The sequence below is a fragment of the Melopsittacus undulatus genome, chromosome 11, assembly GCF_012275295.1.
Source record: "Melopsittacus undulatus isolate bMelUnd1 chromosome 11, bMelUnd1.mat.Z, whole genome shotgun sequence".
Lineage (NCBI taxonomy): Eukaryota > Metazoa > Chordata > Aves > Psittaciformes > Psittaculidae > Melopsittacus > Melopsittacus undulatus.
The window spans coordinates 6573390-6591360 of NC_047537.1; the positions used below are offsets into that span (position 1 = coordinate 6573390).

At 39.0% G+C, this 17971-nt stretch overlaps 1 protein-coding gene across 1 annotated transcript in view; it reads left to right on the forward strand.

Annotated features, from left to right (window-relative positions):
* CDK5RAP2 (CDK5 regulatory subunit associated protein 2) overlaps positions 1-17971 on the forward strand; it is a 78796-nt gene that overhangs the window by 30944 nt on the left and 29881 nt on the right. Inside the window, exons 16-22 of the mRNA XM_031045891.2 lie at positions 3451-3581; positions 5153-5268; positions 6863-6991; positions 11034-11129; positions 11808-11855; positions 12470-12657; positions 14784-15246. Of these exons, the coding sequence (XP_030901751.2) occupies positions 3451-3581; positions 5153-5268; positions 6863-6991; positions 11034-11129; positions 11808-11855; positions 12470-12657; positions 14784-15246 (1171 nt within the window). The remainder of the gene's footprint in view (positions 1-3450; positions 3582-5152; positions 5269-6862; positions 6992-11033; positions 11130-11807; positions 11856-12469; positions 12658-14783; positions 15247-17971) is intronic.

Here is a 17971-nt window from a genome sequence, read left to right on the forward strand (position 1 = left end):
TTGTGTTTTACTCCTGAAATGCAGATAATGCTTATCTTAAATGTGACATTATGAGAATTTTGATGAGAGTATAAGCCAGCAAGATTTCTTTAACCAGAAGGTTATACAAAACAGAGTAATTGAAGTTTGCATAGTATGCTTTCAGTGTAAGACATTCAGAAGTATGGCAGAGCAAGTGTTTTTTAACCTTTGAGAATCAAAGAACTCAACATTTTAGAAAGGAATCTGTAGCCTACTTTGTAGCCTGTTATTGCTTGGCAGCTGAGGAGGACACATTAGGGTAAAATAGAGACAATTCTTAGCCTTTAGGAAAAAATAAACGTGTTTTAGATAAAGGAATTACTTTTATGAATACAAATAACTTGGTATTGACAATATTTACAGAGCTGCCTCTGGCTCTGCCTGCCTGAAAGCAATGGCTGGTACCTGCCAGCTTTGTGGGGATGTGCGTTTGTATTTTGCAGTTGGTTTATAGTCCATTACAGTTCGGAAATTATCAAGTGAATAGCACTAGAGTGGGTGAGATCCGGTGTTTGAATTAAGCACATTAATTATAATGCCATCTTGTGCTTGGCCACAGCCTGGAAGCTGTTCCAAGTACCAGAGTCTTTTTCCTTAGAAATAGTGATAGAAGTCAGATTATGGATTCAAACTGAAATGGGGGAAGTTCAGGTTAGATATAAGGAAGAATCCCTGTGAGGATGGTGAGGCACTGAAACAGGTTGCCCAGAGAAGTAGTGAATGCTCCATCCCTGGCAGTGTTCAAGGCCAGGTTGGATGGAGCCTTAGGCGACATGATCTAGTGTAAAGTGTCCCTGCCCATGTCAGAGGGTTGAAACTGGATGATGCTAAGGCCCTTTCCAAGCCAAACCAGTCTGGGATTCTATGATTCTGTGATTATGACTTTATTTCTTCTCTCTGGGAAAAGAGCAATATATTTTTGTGACTTCCCTGTTGAACAGTCACCAAATGAAGGAACAAGTCAGTTGTTTTTAATGACTTATAAGGAAGGTGACTTTCAAATGTGTTCTGTGGGTAAGGTGGTTGTCAACACTTCAGAGTGATGACAACAAAATAATACAGCTCTGATACTAGCTTTTGTTAGCATATCTTTCAAATGAGGAAAATGATAACTGTAGTTATAATCATTAGGATAATAGGGGTTTTGCAATTAACTTCTGTAGAATTAGGAGCAGGATCATTAGTTTTGTTTTCTTGCCATTGAGTTATAGGATGCACAGAGCAGCGATTGGCAGAGGATGTGCAGTGATTCAGCAGCAGAGCTGGAAGTTGGAGGCAGTTGTCTCTACATCTCCTCCTCATAGTTTTGTGTGCTGAGGTGTGCTGTTAATCCCATCAAGGAAGAGTTTACTCCTCCCCCCTCCCCTCGAGTTCTGGGTAGTTGATAAACAAGCCCTGCAGATAAATCCCACTTCCTCATTTGTGTAATTGCCATCAGCAGTGCCACGGATTTTAGGCAAACATCTGTTTTCTTGCTGACACATCTTCTTTTAGGCATTATTTATTTTAAGCAACCTGGATGGTTATTTTTCAAACTAAGCTATAGGATGTCAGGACCAAGACATTTTGTGTCTCTTCAAGCGGGAAATAAATGCTTTCTTATAAAACCTTTAGCTCATGAAAAGGAGGAAATGTGCTTACTTAGCTTCTCGTAACGTGTGGGGTTGATTTGATTCTTAATTTTTTGCTGAGCATTTAAGAGAGCTCTCTCTTCAAAGATCCTCTTGAAGGAGGGAGGATTGGTTAAAGCAGTAGTTTCTTGTGCTGGAAACACTGACACCAGTCATGTCAGAAGACAGACTGAGGCTTTTCATACACGCTGCCTGTTAATTAATGTGTTTCTACAATATGCTGTTATTTTCACATGAGTATGATGTGCTGGATGTTACTGTAGGGTCTCCTCTAAGATGGATTTAAATCTGTTGTAAAGATTCATGAATTCTCTGGCATTTGGTGCTGTGGATTGGAAATTTGACAGCAGCTCAATTTATCTTCAAGCAGTGAGGTTCTGAGTGAAGTAAATAATACAATGAGTTCAGTAACACCGAATTTGTTACTAAATCCACTTTATTTCATATTATGATTTCAGTTTTTAGTGTATTTTAAGTCTGTTTAGGGACTGATCAGAACTGAATTGGTATTCTTGAAGAGTTTGGGGAAGATACAGCAAGGGGCAGCCAGAGGTGCTGACACTGAGGACAGTGGCTGATGCTCAAGTAAGAGCCTCAGTGGCCACTTTGCAATGAAGCTGCTTAAAGAATTATTTTACCTTAACAAATTACAATCTGTAAGTTTTGGCATTGACACCCCCTTGAGATAATTGAGATGATTTAGACCTTAAAAAGTCCTTTTACAGCCTGTTGGATAGATGAAGGAATAAAACAGTTGTGTATGGATCATGTTTTCAATGAAACACAATCTTTTGTTTTTTATCTTAAGTGGAGCATTAGACTTTATAGTATAGTATGGGAAGGGAGCAAAGTTTCCATGGTCACCATATCGTGGAATGCGCAGAGCCATCAGTATTATGTGATGATGATATTTTTGGGCATTGTGGTTTAAGCCCAGCCATAAATCAGAGCCATGCAGCCCTTGCTCACTACCCCCTTTCCTCCCCCTGCTCTCAGAGGGATGGGGAAGAGAATCAAAATAATGTGACTCCCATGGGTTGAGATAAGAACAGTCCAGTAACTAAGGTATAACACAAACCACTGCTGCTACCACCAATAATAATAATGATAAGGGAAATAACAAGGGAGGAGCATACAACCGCTCACCACCCACCGACCGATACCCAGCCTGACCCCAAGCACTGATCTTGCCCTTCTGGGTAACTGCCCCCGTTTTACGTCCTGGGCATGACGTGCTGTGGTATGGAATACATCTTTGTCTAGGTTGGGTCAGATATCCTGTCTTGGCTTCCTCCCGGCTTCCCCTCCTCCCTGGCAGAGCATGAGACTCACAAAGTCCTTGACCAGAGTAAACATAACTGAGCACCAACTAAAACCATTGGTGTTATCAGTGCTATTCCCAGGCCAAAAGTCAAAATCACAGTGCTGCACCAGATACTAAGAAGGAGAAGAATGACTACTGAACCCAGGACTTTACAGAAGTTAGCAATTGTGATTTACCTTAAATAGAATTACACAGCACTTGGCTGGTGGAATATATCTGTTGAAGCTGACATAGAAGCAGCACAGCTCCAAACAGCAAGATAAGGTCATATATGTAAACTTTTAATCTCATCTTTCAATACAGAGATTTGTTTGTGCCTATGTATCAAAATGCTGTAACTGTGTGATGAAAACCAGTGATGGCTTAATGTGAAACAGGCTCTGTGTAGAAGTGCCTGTGTGTAAAACATGCTGAGATCCGCAACAAAATGTTTTAAATTGGATATTGAAGATTGTTTTTTCTCCGTTTCTTTAGTATAAATAGCTTGCAAATGGAACTGAACAACATTTTCACGTTGAGAAAGCAACTAGAAGAAGCTGTTTTAGATAATCGGAATCTACAGAAGATCTTAGAAGATCAGATTAAGGACATTAAAACCCGACAAGGTCTGTAAACAGCAGCTCATCCCTTTCCTTGATCTGCTTGCACAAAACTGGTTGTATTACAGTTTGCTGTGATGGAGAAGAAACGTTTGAGAGAAGAAAAAGGTGGGAAAAGACTTTTGTGCAGCTTTCTCTACAGAAAATTACATGGAGGATTTGTAACAGAATGTCTTTGAGCAATCAGGGTATATACAGAGGGACAGCTTTGCTCTTTCTGTGCAGCAAATGCTAGTAATTCCATGGCAATTCTACTGCAGTGATCATTTCAAGCTGCCTACAATTTTGCACCCATAGAATTTACTGTTTTCTGCACAAGTCAGAGGTTCCTGCCTTTAACTGAAGCTGTGGCCATGGGATCACTTTCTGGCCATGGAATGTATTTCACAATGCTTGGTAAAGAGCTCGTCTCAGGAAATGGCTAAAATCCTCCTACCTGAAGTGCTTCCAGAGAAAGAAGAAATAGCCAGAGGTTTTACTTTGGAACTCATAAATAGCAGAGCTTTTAAATATATCTTATCTTCTGGCTTTTTTATTGCACTTCTTTGGATGTGTTTTTAGTATATGCTTAGCTATAGAAAAGAATAATTGAAGTGGACATAGTTAAATATAGTTTACTGCATCTGTACAGAGGTATCTGTTTTATTCATGAGGGGATATATAAATAACAGTAGAGCCTGTTCAATTACCCCTTTCAACTTAGATTTTCAATTTTAGCATCACTCTCTTGACAGCTATGCTAGGTGACAAAAGGTAAGCTTCTGCTGTTGCAGTTTCCAATCTCAGCAGCACAGAGATGATGAACTAGGGTAGGCAAAAGGGTCTTGGGGATACTCCTGGCTTCCTAGAGCAGTTGTGCTGAGGGTGAGGCTGATAGGACTGAAAGCTAAGCTCTGAAAATTAGAAGTCATTTGTGAAGCTCTGGGTCTTTGCAGCAGCCACGGGATCAGTGTCAGAGGTGGGAAGAGGATTTGGATGTCTCCTCTGTCCTAATTTAAATATGCTTTCTTTCTATCTAATGAGATGTATTTATAGAATTAGCTGTCATCTGTAGTGTAAATGAACAGGTGTTTATTGAAACATAACAAATCAGTCCTGCAGTTAGAGAGGAAATGAATAGGTAACTATGCTCAATTTAATTAATGCAATCTTTTGACCCCAAAGCAAACTCAGTTCAGTAACTTTATCTAACCTGGCTTTTTGTCTTGAGACCTCGTGTTTGTGTTTATGAAAATATGGTTAAACCAGAATAACTATTCGTGCCTTCCTGCTCCTCCCTAAAAATTATTCCTAATTGTAATGCTAAATATGCAAATTATAATTCAGAACTCATCCCAATAGAATAGAGCCCCAGAAAATAGAGCCTGTCTGCATGTCAGCAGCACAAAGAGATTATGAGGGCAAAATCTGTTTGATTAAACAGAAAGCTTATTTTGGGGTTTGAAGCATTTTAACTGGCCTCCCACAGACTTTACTAGTTGGTTCTTATTTGAAAAGTCCTGTCTTTGCATTTGATGTTGTGTTTCTCTGCAAATAAGAGTTTCTGAAATAATTCCTGTCCTTGGTTATTTTGACAGATGAAACCCTTTCTTTCTGTGGTGATCAAACATCTTATATGAGTATCTATTTAAGAGAGCAAGACCATTTATGCTCACAGATAGACCATCTGTCTCTTGAAGAACTTAAGGAAAAGGTATTGATCTCGTCTATTATTTACTGTTTCTAATGGCTTAATTCTGCTTCTTTTAGAGTCTGTGTATCTCTCTCAAAAAGGTTTATTTAGGTATGGTTGGGTAGTCCTGAAAGGATTTGAAGTTTTCATCTCTGTGGTTTGTGATCTGCCTTTTATGAACTATTTAGTCTTTGTTCTACCACATGAGCTTCAGAATCAGCTGAAAGATAGCTGGCTTGCTGCAAAGGTTTTAGGATAGACACTTGGATTAAAGTTGTTTCTGACTCAGTTCCCTATTTTAGTGATCACAAAGTACCTCCAAAGAAAGGTTTGTGCATTAAGATGCACAATGATGTGTATTTTATGCACCTTTATTAAATCATGAAAGTGTTAGTGGTGTCTATAATTTCTACTTCTCTATAGCATACTTCATCCCAGGATTTGCAAGTCTTTGTGTAAATATGGCATGTTATAAAATAACCACAAGGTAAGTTAATGTTCTCTCTGTTCTACATAAGGAGATCTGAAATTCACAGAGATTAAATGTGCAGACCATTGTCAGCCAGTAAATCAGTTCAGAAACTTGTTCTTGTTACTTATCCTGTGCAGTGACCTCCAATCCATGCACCCATTTATGATAAAGAATTACTTTGACTGTGGTTGTTTAGGAGTGAACATAAATCAAGTTTTACATTTCTTATGACCAGCTGAATTGTAGGCAGGTGTTCAGAATCTGGGGGTGGGTAATCGAAGGGAAGAAGTTTGCCTTACACTGAACAGGTTTCAATAAACAGAGCCCCAGATTGTGTCCCAGTCCCATTCTGGGGTTGTACCACTTTTATCTCTGAACATATTCCCTTCAGTACGTTCAGAGATGCTCATTAGCAAAAGAGTTTATGGTTTATAAACCATTTCTTACTTGAAAAAGCTTTTCTATGCTTGAAAGCTGGTCTGTTTTCCCAAATATTTAAGTTGGTCTAATAAAGACATTCCACTTTCTTCTGCAGATGTTGTCTTCTGCCTTGGCAGTGTTCAAGGCCAGGTTGGACAGGGCTTGGAGTATCCTGGTCTAGTGTGAAGCATCCCTGTCCATTGCAGGGGGTTTGGAACTAGGTGATCTTAAGGTCCTTTCTAACCTGAACCATTGATATGACTGATTCTTGATATGTGTCTACATTACTCTGTGACAGTAGTATCTGTTCAAGAGCTTTGAACATGGTTGTCGTTTGAAACTACTCAGAATAAAGGTTGTTTGAGATAGAACAAGGCTGTTTCTGAATGCTGCTTTTTCCCTGTAATGCTGGTTTCCCTTGCACTAAAATGTTTCTTCTCAAATCAGTTTGTTGATGTGATGTGCCCTCAGGTTTCTTCTTGCTGCTGAGTTGTGAAATGTGGTACCTCAATAACATAGTTGGAAACTACGGTCTTAGATTTCTTGAACTCACAAATACATAACCATATTTTATACATAGGGAGATTGCCTCATGAGCAGGTATAGAAACTCAGGCTTCCTAACTCTGCAGTTTAGATTTAGCTAGAGGTTCATATATCATCATTTGTTTTCATATTAGTATAGATGTTACCAGTTCTGTTTGTTCTTCCTTTGATTATTTAGGTTGCTGACCTTCTCTTGATGGTTAAGGATCTGCAGTCAATTAATCAAGAACTTAAGAAAAAGCAGCTTGGACTTTGTACAACAGACTCTAAAGGGACAGAAGCACTAAAAATACTAAACCACAGTGAGGTAGGTTTTCTCTATTAAAGTAGGGAATCTGACTCTTAACATCTGATACACCTTGTGGAGTCATTTACATCAGTACAAAATGAGTGTAAACCCCTCAGGCCTTGCTAGTGCCTTATAATAGCTTCTGAAATTAATGATGTAAGCGACTTTAAGATGTTAGCACAACAGAGAGCGAGCTCAATGCAAGTGTTCCATGATGTGTCAAGGTAATTTTAAGGAAACAAAATACACTTGGAAATATTACTTGGGGGTGTGATGTATTCATTTTATCAATTGAAAGGGGAAGAAATAATTAAGTTGACAAAGAAAGCAGTATCTTGTATAGCATTTTAGTTAATATTGAAAGTCTGCTTGTCTACTGTTCAAGAGTCATTCTGATGCTGTGTCTAATTCTGTTTATATCTCCTCTGCATCTACAAAATGAGAGTTCACTGTAGCCAAAAAAGAGGAGCACTTCAGGTCGCTCAAATACTTGGCTGTTCCTCCATATAGAGTATAGAAGTATATGGAGAAGCGGACAGCATGTGGTAGATTGCTGAGAGGTGCAAGGAAATAATCATTGCTGGGTGTTTCATTTTTTAGCCCCAAACTAAGACTTGTTTCAGCTGTAGGGAAGAAGATGTCTCAGCAAAACACTTCCAGTGAGAAGCATTTTGGGTCCCGGATTGCTGGGTGTGAATGGTGAAGGAGTCTCTGGTAGATTCTAGTGAACCTTCTAGCCTCTAGTCACAAAATACGCTTAGTTTTTCAGTTTGAAGCCATGCTGGTGCTACCTTTAATTGAAATATGTTTTAAATTAGAGATTGACCTTTAGAGATGCCATAGCTTTTATCAAAATAATGAATTACATCTTCCTGTAATAGCTTTGCGTGAAAGGCTTGTGGGCAATCTGCCTTTCCTATAGATGAATGCGTGCAGCAGTTTGCCTCTTTACCCTGCAGAGGGTGCTGCACTCCCACCGATGCCATAATTAACACCAAAGATGCTCGTGTCCTGTGTAATAAAGATTATCCTGACAAGATACTGTGTTTGTCTCAGCATGAAAAGTACATGTAGGGCTACCTCTTTAAGAAGCTGTCTATATGAAATTAGGTGTAGAATGACAGAGTGAAGCTTCTAAAATACAAACAAACCTCAACCTTCTAGTAAAGGAAATAGGGAAATAAAATAGGGTACTGTAACCATTTTAACCATGCCAGAATGCTAATATCACTATGGAGCTCAAAAGTCAAAGGAGCTATAATTAAGTGTTTAGCTTAAAAAGTATCATTTGATCAGTCTTGACAATAAATGGCAACCTGGATTTCGGGCTATGGCTTGTGACAGCCGTGTGTTTTGCATCTTAATAACCATTGTCAAACCCCCCCCCCCCAAAGTTCTGGTTTTCATGCATATTTTGGGCTTGAATTTGCTGGCAGGTAGTGCTGAGCTGACAGTAACATGTGCTATATGAGGGATTTGGACAGGCACAGGGAGATGTATCTTGCTCTGGTTCTTACAATGTACCCATCTTTCTTTTCCTTTGGCTTTTTCTTCTCTGGCTTCGGAGCACAGATGAGATGAAGCTGCATGTTGGTGCCCCTGAAGGGCATCTCCCTAAGGTCTGACAGCCCCTAGGACTCTGTGTCTTGGCTTAATGTTCATGTTAAGAGGGAGAAGGAGGAGAGAAAAAGGTTGTTTTTGTACTGTCCTCTGAACATCTGCTTTCTCAGAGAGAAGCAGTCTCAGTGATTTCAGCCTTCAGGGCTCCAGGGATCTTTGCAAACCAAGCATATCAGTGGTTCATTTAGGAGAAACATTCTCAAGGTTTTTAGTCTCCAAGGAAATACTTTAAACAGCAGCTTATTCTGGGTAGGCTTTTTTCTTTTCCTGGCCTTAAGACACTTATTTTCTTTTAATATTATAGTTGTATTCCTTAGAGCACAGAAAGTTTCTTTCCAGCATCTCAACCACAGGACCAGGCTCAAACCACAGTCGTTTGTTATAACGGTGTTCTATAACCCAGTGGTCCTGTGTAATAGTTTCAGTCTAAGTATCATCACTTATTAAACCAAATACTGGCCTGGGAAAAGCCTATACTAGTAAATGCTGAGGTATAAAAAGTAGCTGCATTGGGTGGGTAAAGGTGTATGTGAAAATACGTTTATTTTTAATACACAAGTGTAAGGTTTGTCCTGAATCTACACATGGAAGATTAAACCTTAGCAGTTTTCTTTATAATAGCTAAAATTACTGCACCTTTGGCATCCCATGATTACAACAGAAAGATCTTATAATGCATGCCCTTGCTAGATACCAGAATCCTATCTGTGTCTTCCTCCACTTTTCAGATTGTCTTTACTTTGTGCTGTCCTAAAAAACCAAGTCGGAGTGCAGAGACCAAAATAATTCAATCACGAGGTGGAAGTTAGTTTTCAATATAGATTTTTAATAGCAAGAGGCAAATATATCAATATGCTGCACCATCCGGTTTCTGCCTTTTAAAATTCATACTTTAAACCATTAGAGTTGCTAATACTGGAGGGGTAGGAAGATAAGGCTTTTCTCATTTATTTCATATGTATATATATATATACACATATATATATGTGAATACATTCTATGCATACTCAATTAAAACTCAAACCCTACACAGGCATTCAATTCCCACTGTCCTTAAGAAGGAAAACTTATGCCCCTTGCAGAATCCTGCTTTCCTGTGGTTGCACTGCCATGCTGTGAACCGAGACTTTCCAGCATGTGGTACAGAGGAAGCAGGTTTCTCTTTTCCTGCCATAAGTTTCAGCCCTGTGCTGTATATCCCTCAAAGCTATAAATATCACATGCACAACCCCTAGGCACCAGCTTCTTTCCTTCCAGTCCATCTTCTGAATCTCTCAGCCTTTAAACTCCATTTTCTGTAACTATGCTCAAGATTCTGTTTTCCTTGTCTTAAGGTAATTTTTCTTTCACCCAAGTCACACCAAAATGCAACTGAGGTGCTGTACTATTGCCACAAATGCTTTAAGACTGATAATGCAGGTTTGCATCCTCTGTGTTAGTGCTATATCCTACTATGGTTTAGGCATTTTAGACACAGCATCCTTAATGTTCACCATCACTTTTGCATGTTTCTACTATTTAGTGAGATTTTAGCAGCAAAGATCTAAAGAGAGGGGAGGTTTAGATCAGACATAAGGAAGAAAGAAGGGTGCTGAGGCGCTGACACAGGGTGCCCAGAGAAGCTGTGGCTGCCCCATCCCTGGCAGTGTTCAAGGCCAGGTTGGACACAGGGGCTTGGAGCAAGCTGCTCTAGTGGAAGGTGTCCCTGCCCACTGCAGGGGGCTGGAACTGGATGAGCTTTAAGGTCCCTTCCAACACAAACCAGGTCTGTCCAGCAAACCAAAGGGTTTCTAGCCTTCCTGCCAGGAATGCTGATGTCAGGAACTTTGGTTCTGCTACTAAAAAGGCTGTGTCTTCCTGCTCTTTGCTAAGGAATTATTAGTGATGAGCCATGGATTGGGTCTTCTGGAAAATAAGTAGAAAAAAGATGATTTGGCACCATTTGCTACAGATTGGCACATTTGGGTAAGATGCAGCAGATTGTAACTTGAAGTGTTACAGGAAATCTTCTTACTGTCTAGCAAGCTACATGTGCTTTGTTTCAAAAGCATCTATGTTTTGGATGCTGGAGCATACATCATGTACCAAATGAAAAAACATTCTGGAAATTGGAGAATAAAATAGACAGAATGAGAACATGAAGAGACAGGTCTTTTCCCAGAAGGTTTTTATGTTCTTTGTAAACTCTAAGGAGAAAGGGTTAAATATAAATGAAGGAATGTATAAGACAAAGTTTCACTGTATTGAAGATGAATTGTTCCTGGGTCTGTGTTAATTTTCTTTGATCTTGTTGAAGAAACCTAATTCAGTGTTTGTTACTTTGTATTGCAGCCATTTCTTGTTTTTCTTTTAAGACATATCACTGACTTATTTATGCATGTTTCATATCACAGTATTTTTTGTTGTGCCACATTTTCACATCATTCCATACTTTGTGTAGCGTCTTGAAACAACAGAGGAGCCTGTGATGCAGACTGAAGGCGGTGACAATGCCAGGAAGATGCAGAGCAGCCAATTTTCTGAGAGGGTCAGTCAGGTAGGACTCCACTCTGGGTCCATTATGTTAAAGTGCTCTTCTCTCTGCATGCCTTCTGATTTTCTCAGAACACAGTCTTTTGCAAACAAAGCATACTTTTCTTCGCATCTGATTTTGCTTTCAACTAATCGTTATCCTAAAGAGGTTCTGAAAGCTTTTTCTGCTGCTAGGCTTCTGCAGTCAGGACAGGTTTTGTTCTGGTCCTTGTTTTCTCTTGTTTCAGTCATAATCTTCCTTAATGGGGATGACAGTCCCTTGAAGTTGTTTCTTTGCATACACACAGACTGATCTTCAGCCTCCACTGCAGTCAGGCCCATAGTACAAATTGTATAAGGTTCACTTGCTATGACTGAAGAAAAAAATGCTGTAAATCCTTCTTCATGGTCGAAATACTTGAAGTCTTGATTACTTGATGACCACATTTTCATGCATACAGGAAACTGTTGTCCTCTTGTTCTATCACTTAAATGCATTGTAATAGAAAGCATCATGGAATCCTAAAATAATTCAGGTTGCAAGGGACTTTAGAGGATCGTAAAGTGCAAATAAAGATGAACCTTTCTGTTTTGAAAGTTGAAACAGGCTAAAATATGACACAAAAGGGGCATTTTGGTTAGTAATCATGAAGAAGAATGTTCTGTTTGTAATGTGTGATTTCTGTGTTCCTCTGTTTACTAGGTATGCTTTCAGGTATCTTTGGATTTCCCTTGTGAAGTGGATAAACAGGTAAGTGTTGTATTGTAAAGGTTCTCTTGACTCTTAAGCATCTTAATTTCATGTTGCTGGTATCTGCTGATAGACATTGTATCCAAATAGGCCCAGTATGAATTCTCTTTGAAGACTTTAATTGATTTAAATGAGGTTGAATTACTGGAGAGATCCCATGTAATGATTTGCTAGGACATGTCTTAAGGTGTTGCATATAAGAAGTTAGCAGCTTGTAAGTACTTAAAGCTTCATCTTGTCCTGGCCATCAGGGCTTGCATCTGGAGATCCCAGGACAGAATCTGTGTTATAAAGACAGATGATTCAAAGGGGAACTAATAAAAAGTTAGCTCCAATCTGCAGATAACATTCCAGAAGTTTCATATGCCTTCATAGATAAAGACCTTCAGGGAAATCTACTTATGAAACAACTGATCACTATGAATTAATCATATGGAATAGATGTTAATTAGGTTTTCTATTAATAAATAGTAAGTGAAATGTCTGTGGATGCTTCTTAATGTAACTAAAGAGCATCACGAGTTACAAAACCTGATTACAAAAAGATTACAACCCTGAATTTAATGGAACATTGCATACCTGTGTAATAAGAAAATTTTGGCAATTTTTAATAGATAACTCCATCAGGCTGTTCAGAGAGTTTCTGCGCAGACAGACATTATAGGAGTCCACATAAGCTTCAGTTTGAATATGATACACCTGGCAAACACTTGGGCAGAATGGGAATGAGTGAACATGAAACAGAAGGGGATTTGCTCACATCTCTGCTAAGAGAAAAGAGAACATCTGTACTGGAATCTACGTAAGTATGAGGGATATGCACTGCTTTTGACAGTATACCTATTTGAAAAGAGAACAGTCATTTTGCTCATGTGAATTTAGATAATGGCACTGTCTAATTTACCTGAGAGATTGACAAGGCACCTTCAGAGCCATTTTAGTCTATCATGCAATTAAGTCATTAGGAAACATACTATCAGTAGAAATCCTTGAGAAAAAAAAACATTACAAGCAAAAAAACCTTTCCAAAGTTACTGATAGAGGGAATTTTACTGGTTGTTTTTAGGATGGGCTCTAGCAGTGTGAAAGGCCACAGATAGGTGTTAGTGAAAGGCATTATTATGGTGGAGGAGACAACACTTCTCTGCTGTAAAAATTACAGGTAAAGAAGTGAGGATGGAGGAACTGGAGTTACAAGGATGGTTTACGAGGTTAATTTTGAATGGACATTGCTGTCTGCTTTGTGGCCTTTGCTGTTTCATCTAAGCTGCTTGGGCAGAGGCTTGCTGTATGTGCAGTTTAGGGAGTCTGAGCCTGTGTCCTGTGGGTGATTGGTTGGTTACTCCAGTGTAACTACTTGTAGGACTGTGCTGAGATGAACCGTATAGTAAGTACTTAGGTCACGTTTCATGCAGGAGAAAATACTTGTGTAACTGAAGCTATATAAAGCCTTGTGTAAGCCATGTTTTTCAAGTGTGTGTTACACTATGGTTTCCAGCTGAAATGCTCATTTCCATAGGAACTGGACCATACCAAGCAAGAATGTATAGAAGAAACACACACTGACTAGTTTTTTTTCCCCCAGTTTCATGTTTACACCACTGAATCTGGTTGAAAATAGAGTTAGAGCTTTTGTGGAGATCATTCTCATTTTCCTTTCCTACTTCTCTGCCCACTGTAATAACTGTGTACAGTAAATTATATGACTTTTTCAGTGCCTTTCAGTGCTGTTCTTTCAGCTACCTGTAGCAGTTTCTGGAGAGTGATGGGAATGACCTTCCATACCCATTGTGCTCAGCGATGCTGGTAGCAGAATCTCCTGTGGAGTTACAGAAGTCACATACAGTTTTCTGTGTTCAACAGGCACCATGCTTGACTTTACTCAAGCACTTCTATAGTTTTACATTACTATTTAAAACTCTCCAGCATGCATAAATGCTCTTAGTTGCCTAAGCACTAGGCAAATGAGGAGATGCTACTGTCTTAGAAGATGAATAGATGATGTTGCTTTATTTGTTAACTTTACTTAAAAGTGTGCTAATGAGTGATTCCAGCACCATCATCTTTACCACTCTAGTGTGTAATCTTTTCTATGTTCAAGTATAAATGACCAGATTGACTGGTGATGAGCCTGTACTTTGCATAACTGAATTCTCACTAATGACATTAGATGCCAGAGAAAGACATAAAAAGCCTAGTTAGCTTCTCCCATTTCAAATGCTAGCTATACAAATGCAGTTGTTTTAAATGCTGGTTTATATGTTTAGTGGCATAAACAGCTCTCTATTGGACACATGAAATCGTCTGTAGAATTTGAGGGCTTGCTTATGCTTTAAATTGCTCTTATTTGGCTTCAGTTTCTCTTAAAACATTGCTTTCTGAACTGTTGTCCATGGACCACTGGCTGTCTGTGGGGCAGTTTGGTAGTCTGAAATGAGCTGGTTTTCAGGCTTTTAGCTGCTTTCTCAGTTTCTGTCTTCCCTGGTTCATAAGAAATACATGAAGGGATAGATTTTCAGATGAACTCAACATCTGGAGTCTCTTGTGGGCTTGGTAGAATTCTATTATTAAGGTAGTTAGAGAGTAAACTCTTTTGCAAATCCATTTGTGTTTCTTACATTGCTGTGCTATGTAAGCAGTTGATTTTGTTAGCAGAGGTTTAGTATCTATTCACAATAGTGAGGGGTGAAAGGGCAGAGATGGTCATAAACAGGAGAAAGGCTTTGATGGGATAATGTATGATATAACTCATGTTGTGAAAAAGTTTGAATTCTCTTTGTTAGTAATTAATTCATTAATGAGTATAATGGAATCTCCTGGGGATTCCGGGTATGTCAAGCCACGGTAAAAGAGTCCTTAGAAGGTATTCTTGTTTGCTTAAATAAAAACCTAAATTCATGCCTTTTCTTTCCTCTTTCCTGAGTATAGCAGACAAGAACAAATGAAAATTGTAAATGAACTCTTAGATCATCTGAACGCAACTGAGGAAGAGTGTTCAAGTGAAGATATGGAGAAAAAGGATGAAAAAGATCTTAGGCAAATGATTATTCAACTAAAAGCTGAACTCAAACATTTCAAGCAGGTCAATAAATTCTTAAAGCAGCAAGTGGAATTGAAATCAGCTTCTGATGGGAAAGAGAAGCTTTACCCAGATGCAGTGCCGCAGATTAGTAAGGATATTGAGTTGTTGAAAGCAGAATTGAAAGATGCAGTTACACAAACAATGACTTTGGAGGGTAATGTCATGAGATTCAAACATGAAGGCGAAAAAGGAGCCTCAGAAGAAAAGTCAAAATATTCAAGATTAAATGCAGAAAGAGAATATCAGCAAGAAAATGTGTGTAAGAAGGGTGAGCAGCATGAAAGACTGTTTTCTGCAAGAACAAATGAAGTAAGTTTATTTAAGATTCACTTTATGGTACTTAGGGAATAGATGTATAAAAGGGAAAATAATGTTTCATTTCTCATATTAAAATCTTGCTTTTGTGTAATTTTCAAAATTAGAAAAAGGAGATGCAAGCTCAAATATATTTTAGATAATTGTTCTTAATGTTCAGAGCTTTTCATCACATACTTCAGTGTGCTTTAGAACATTAATGAATTGAATTTCAATCCTCACTGGGACCAGATACTGGTAAATATTATAGCTTTTGGATAAAGAGATAGTTTGTAGCATAATGGCCTGGTTAGGTACTATCTTATATCTCTGCCTACATGTTCATGAAGTGCAGAACCAGAGCATTGAACTGAACTCTTATGAAGTCTAAATGACAAATGTGTTCTAGCAAGTTGAAAACCTGTGTAATGGCCAACAGTTGATGAAGAGTTAATAGTAGAGTACAACAAACCTGAGGCTTAATTTTAGGCTTTTATTAATATCTTATCATTGTGCCTTGCTTTTAGGGAAGCATGGCCAGTAGTACTCTATAAAACTGGGGGTAATTCTTCATGTTTGTTTGGAGCCTATGTGCACAGAATCTATGCTGTGGGTTGTCCTGGGTTCAGCTTAAACCATGACATGAATCCGGATGCAAACTGCTTGTGCCAGATGAGTTTTCAAGCCTTTTGTGTGCAGGCAGTGTGTGATCCCAAACAAAGAGGTGGGAAAAGTATCTACTAAAGAGTTCATGTGTATTATTTCAGTGATAGTTATAGAAGTGAAGCTGCAAACTCTTTGAAGATCTTCATTCTTGTGGAGCAGACAAAGGAGAGGATCACATTTGATTCTGTGCACTGTTAATAGAGAAACATCCTTCAGCAAAGGATGTTTTCCATGGCTTTGGTGGTCAAGAGGTTTGTGAGCTAGAAGTTGGAAACCATTCATTTTTATTCCTGCTTGTTGTTGTTGGATCCTTCTGAAGGGAAGGGGCTTGTAAACCAAAGGATGTTGGTAGGACATTGTTCTGTACAGGCATAAGCATCTCAGGATAGATTGGGATTTTAAGGAAAGGATTTCGGCAGGAGTGGATGTGCTTCCTTATCTCTTGGTGTTGGTGCTTGCAGGACAGGTGACTCCAGGAGCACATGAAGAGAAGAGGGCAGGGGGAAGTCAGGAAGAGTATGGGTGGTAGAGGGGTTTGAGGACCTGTCTCGTCTGTTAGTGAAGATCTGCTTGTGATGGTTTGCTTAAGAACACTAATGATGCCTTTGAGTGGCTTGTCTTCTCAGCAATGAGGGACAATCTCTCTGAAGGCAAGTAGAGGCCTGTCTGCCCTCCACAGGGAATACCCAGAGTTCCTTCTGCAAACCTCCTTTTTCCTATTTTTAAAGTTCCTATTTTCATTGATTTTCAGTGTACTGTTTTGATTCATCAATTTGCAGATTCTTCTCGAGTTAAATCAGTTGCAACCTCAATGCAATCCCTGAGTCAGATGCTTTAAAAGCTTTCTTATTTGGCTAATGCAGTGTACCCTTTGCTTCTGAATGGCTTTGATAAATAATTACCTGTAGCCAGTTGAACTGGGCTTGGGGTAATCGGGGTGACGTATATGTCTGTACAACAGCCCTGAGACAGCTGGAAATAGTTGGCTGTTATTAATGCAGTTTAGGAAGTTCATCCTGTCTGGATTTATTTTCCAGCCTCCAAATGATATTGTATTCATGTATGTACCACAGGAATTGAGTGTGCCATTAGGAAAATGGAACTTGCTTTTTATTATGTGAAATTGTGTAAAGACTATAATTGCTAAGAACTGAATGTGAAAAGGTACTTCAGAGTACATTGGGTGGTGAAAGACATTAAGGGACTTACGACACTGGTGGAGCAAATGAACAGCAAAAAAATTACACTAAATCTATCTGAACATGCCATTATTGAGTTTTATTATTATTACACACAATTCCATAACTCTCATCAACATACAGCATGCGTTTAGCTTTTTGGAGATAGCAGCCTTTAATGCTTTGTGGTTTAAACAAGGACACATTTGTTTTATGCAGTCTTCAGAAGGTGAGAGGCTTTGAATGTAGTGACTTAATAATTTGGCTTCTTAAAGAAATCTGGGTTTTTTTCCCCTAACTCCAATGATGGATTGTCTGTTCGGTAGGAAACAGGAAGCCTGTGGAAGCTGTTTACAGAGTGTATGGGTGAAGGAGCTATTCTCCTTCATAAGGAATTTCTCTGTGGCAGTGCATGTTTCCTCTGTAGCTGATGCAAAGTGATGTTGAGTTTCTCAGAAGCATGGATATGGGCTGGTATGAAGTAGGGACTGTTGGTTGGAGACAAAAGGAAGAAAGGAAAAGAAATTCAGGAATGTGTGAAAAGTTAGGAAGAACCTCTCCTGAAAGAAGACTAAAGGGAAACAGTTCCTGGGCTGTCTGAAGCTATTTTCCTAGGCCATACACAATTCAGAGTTAACGAAATCACCTACTGATTAAAAGCCTTTGCTAGTCAATGGTGAATTGTCTGTCTTGCTTAATGAACTGGAAGCCATTCCCTGCATGGCTGTGGATGCATAAGCATCAGTTACCTACAGAAAATGAAACCAGTGGAATGAGTGTGTTTTCCACTCTGAATGCTTGTTTTTCCTGTTGCAAGGCTATTGCCATCTCCTTTTCAAAACTAATGTGACAGCTGGCTGATCTTACAGGAAAACCTTTAGTTTTCCTCTCTGAAT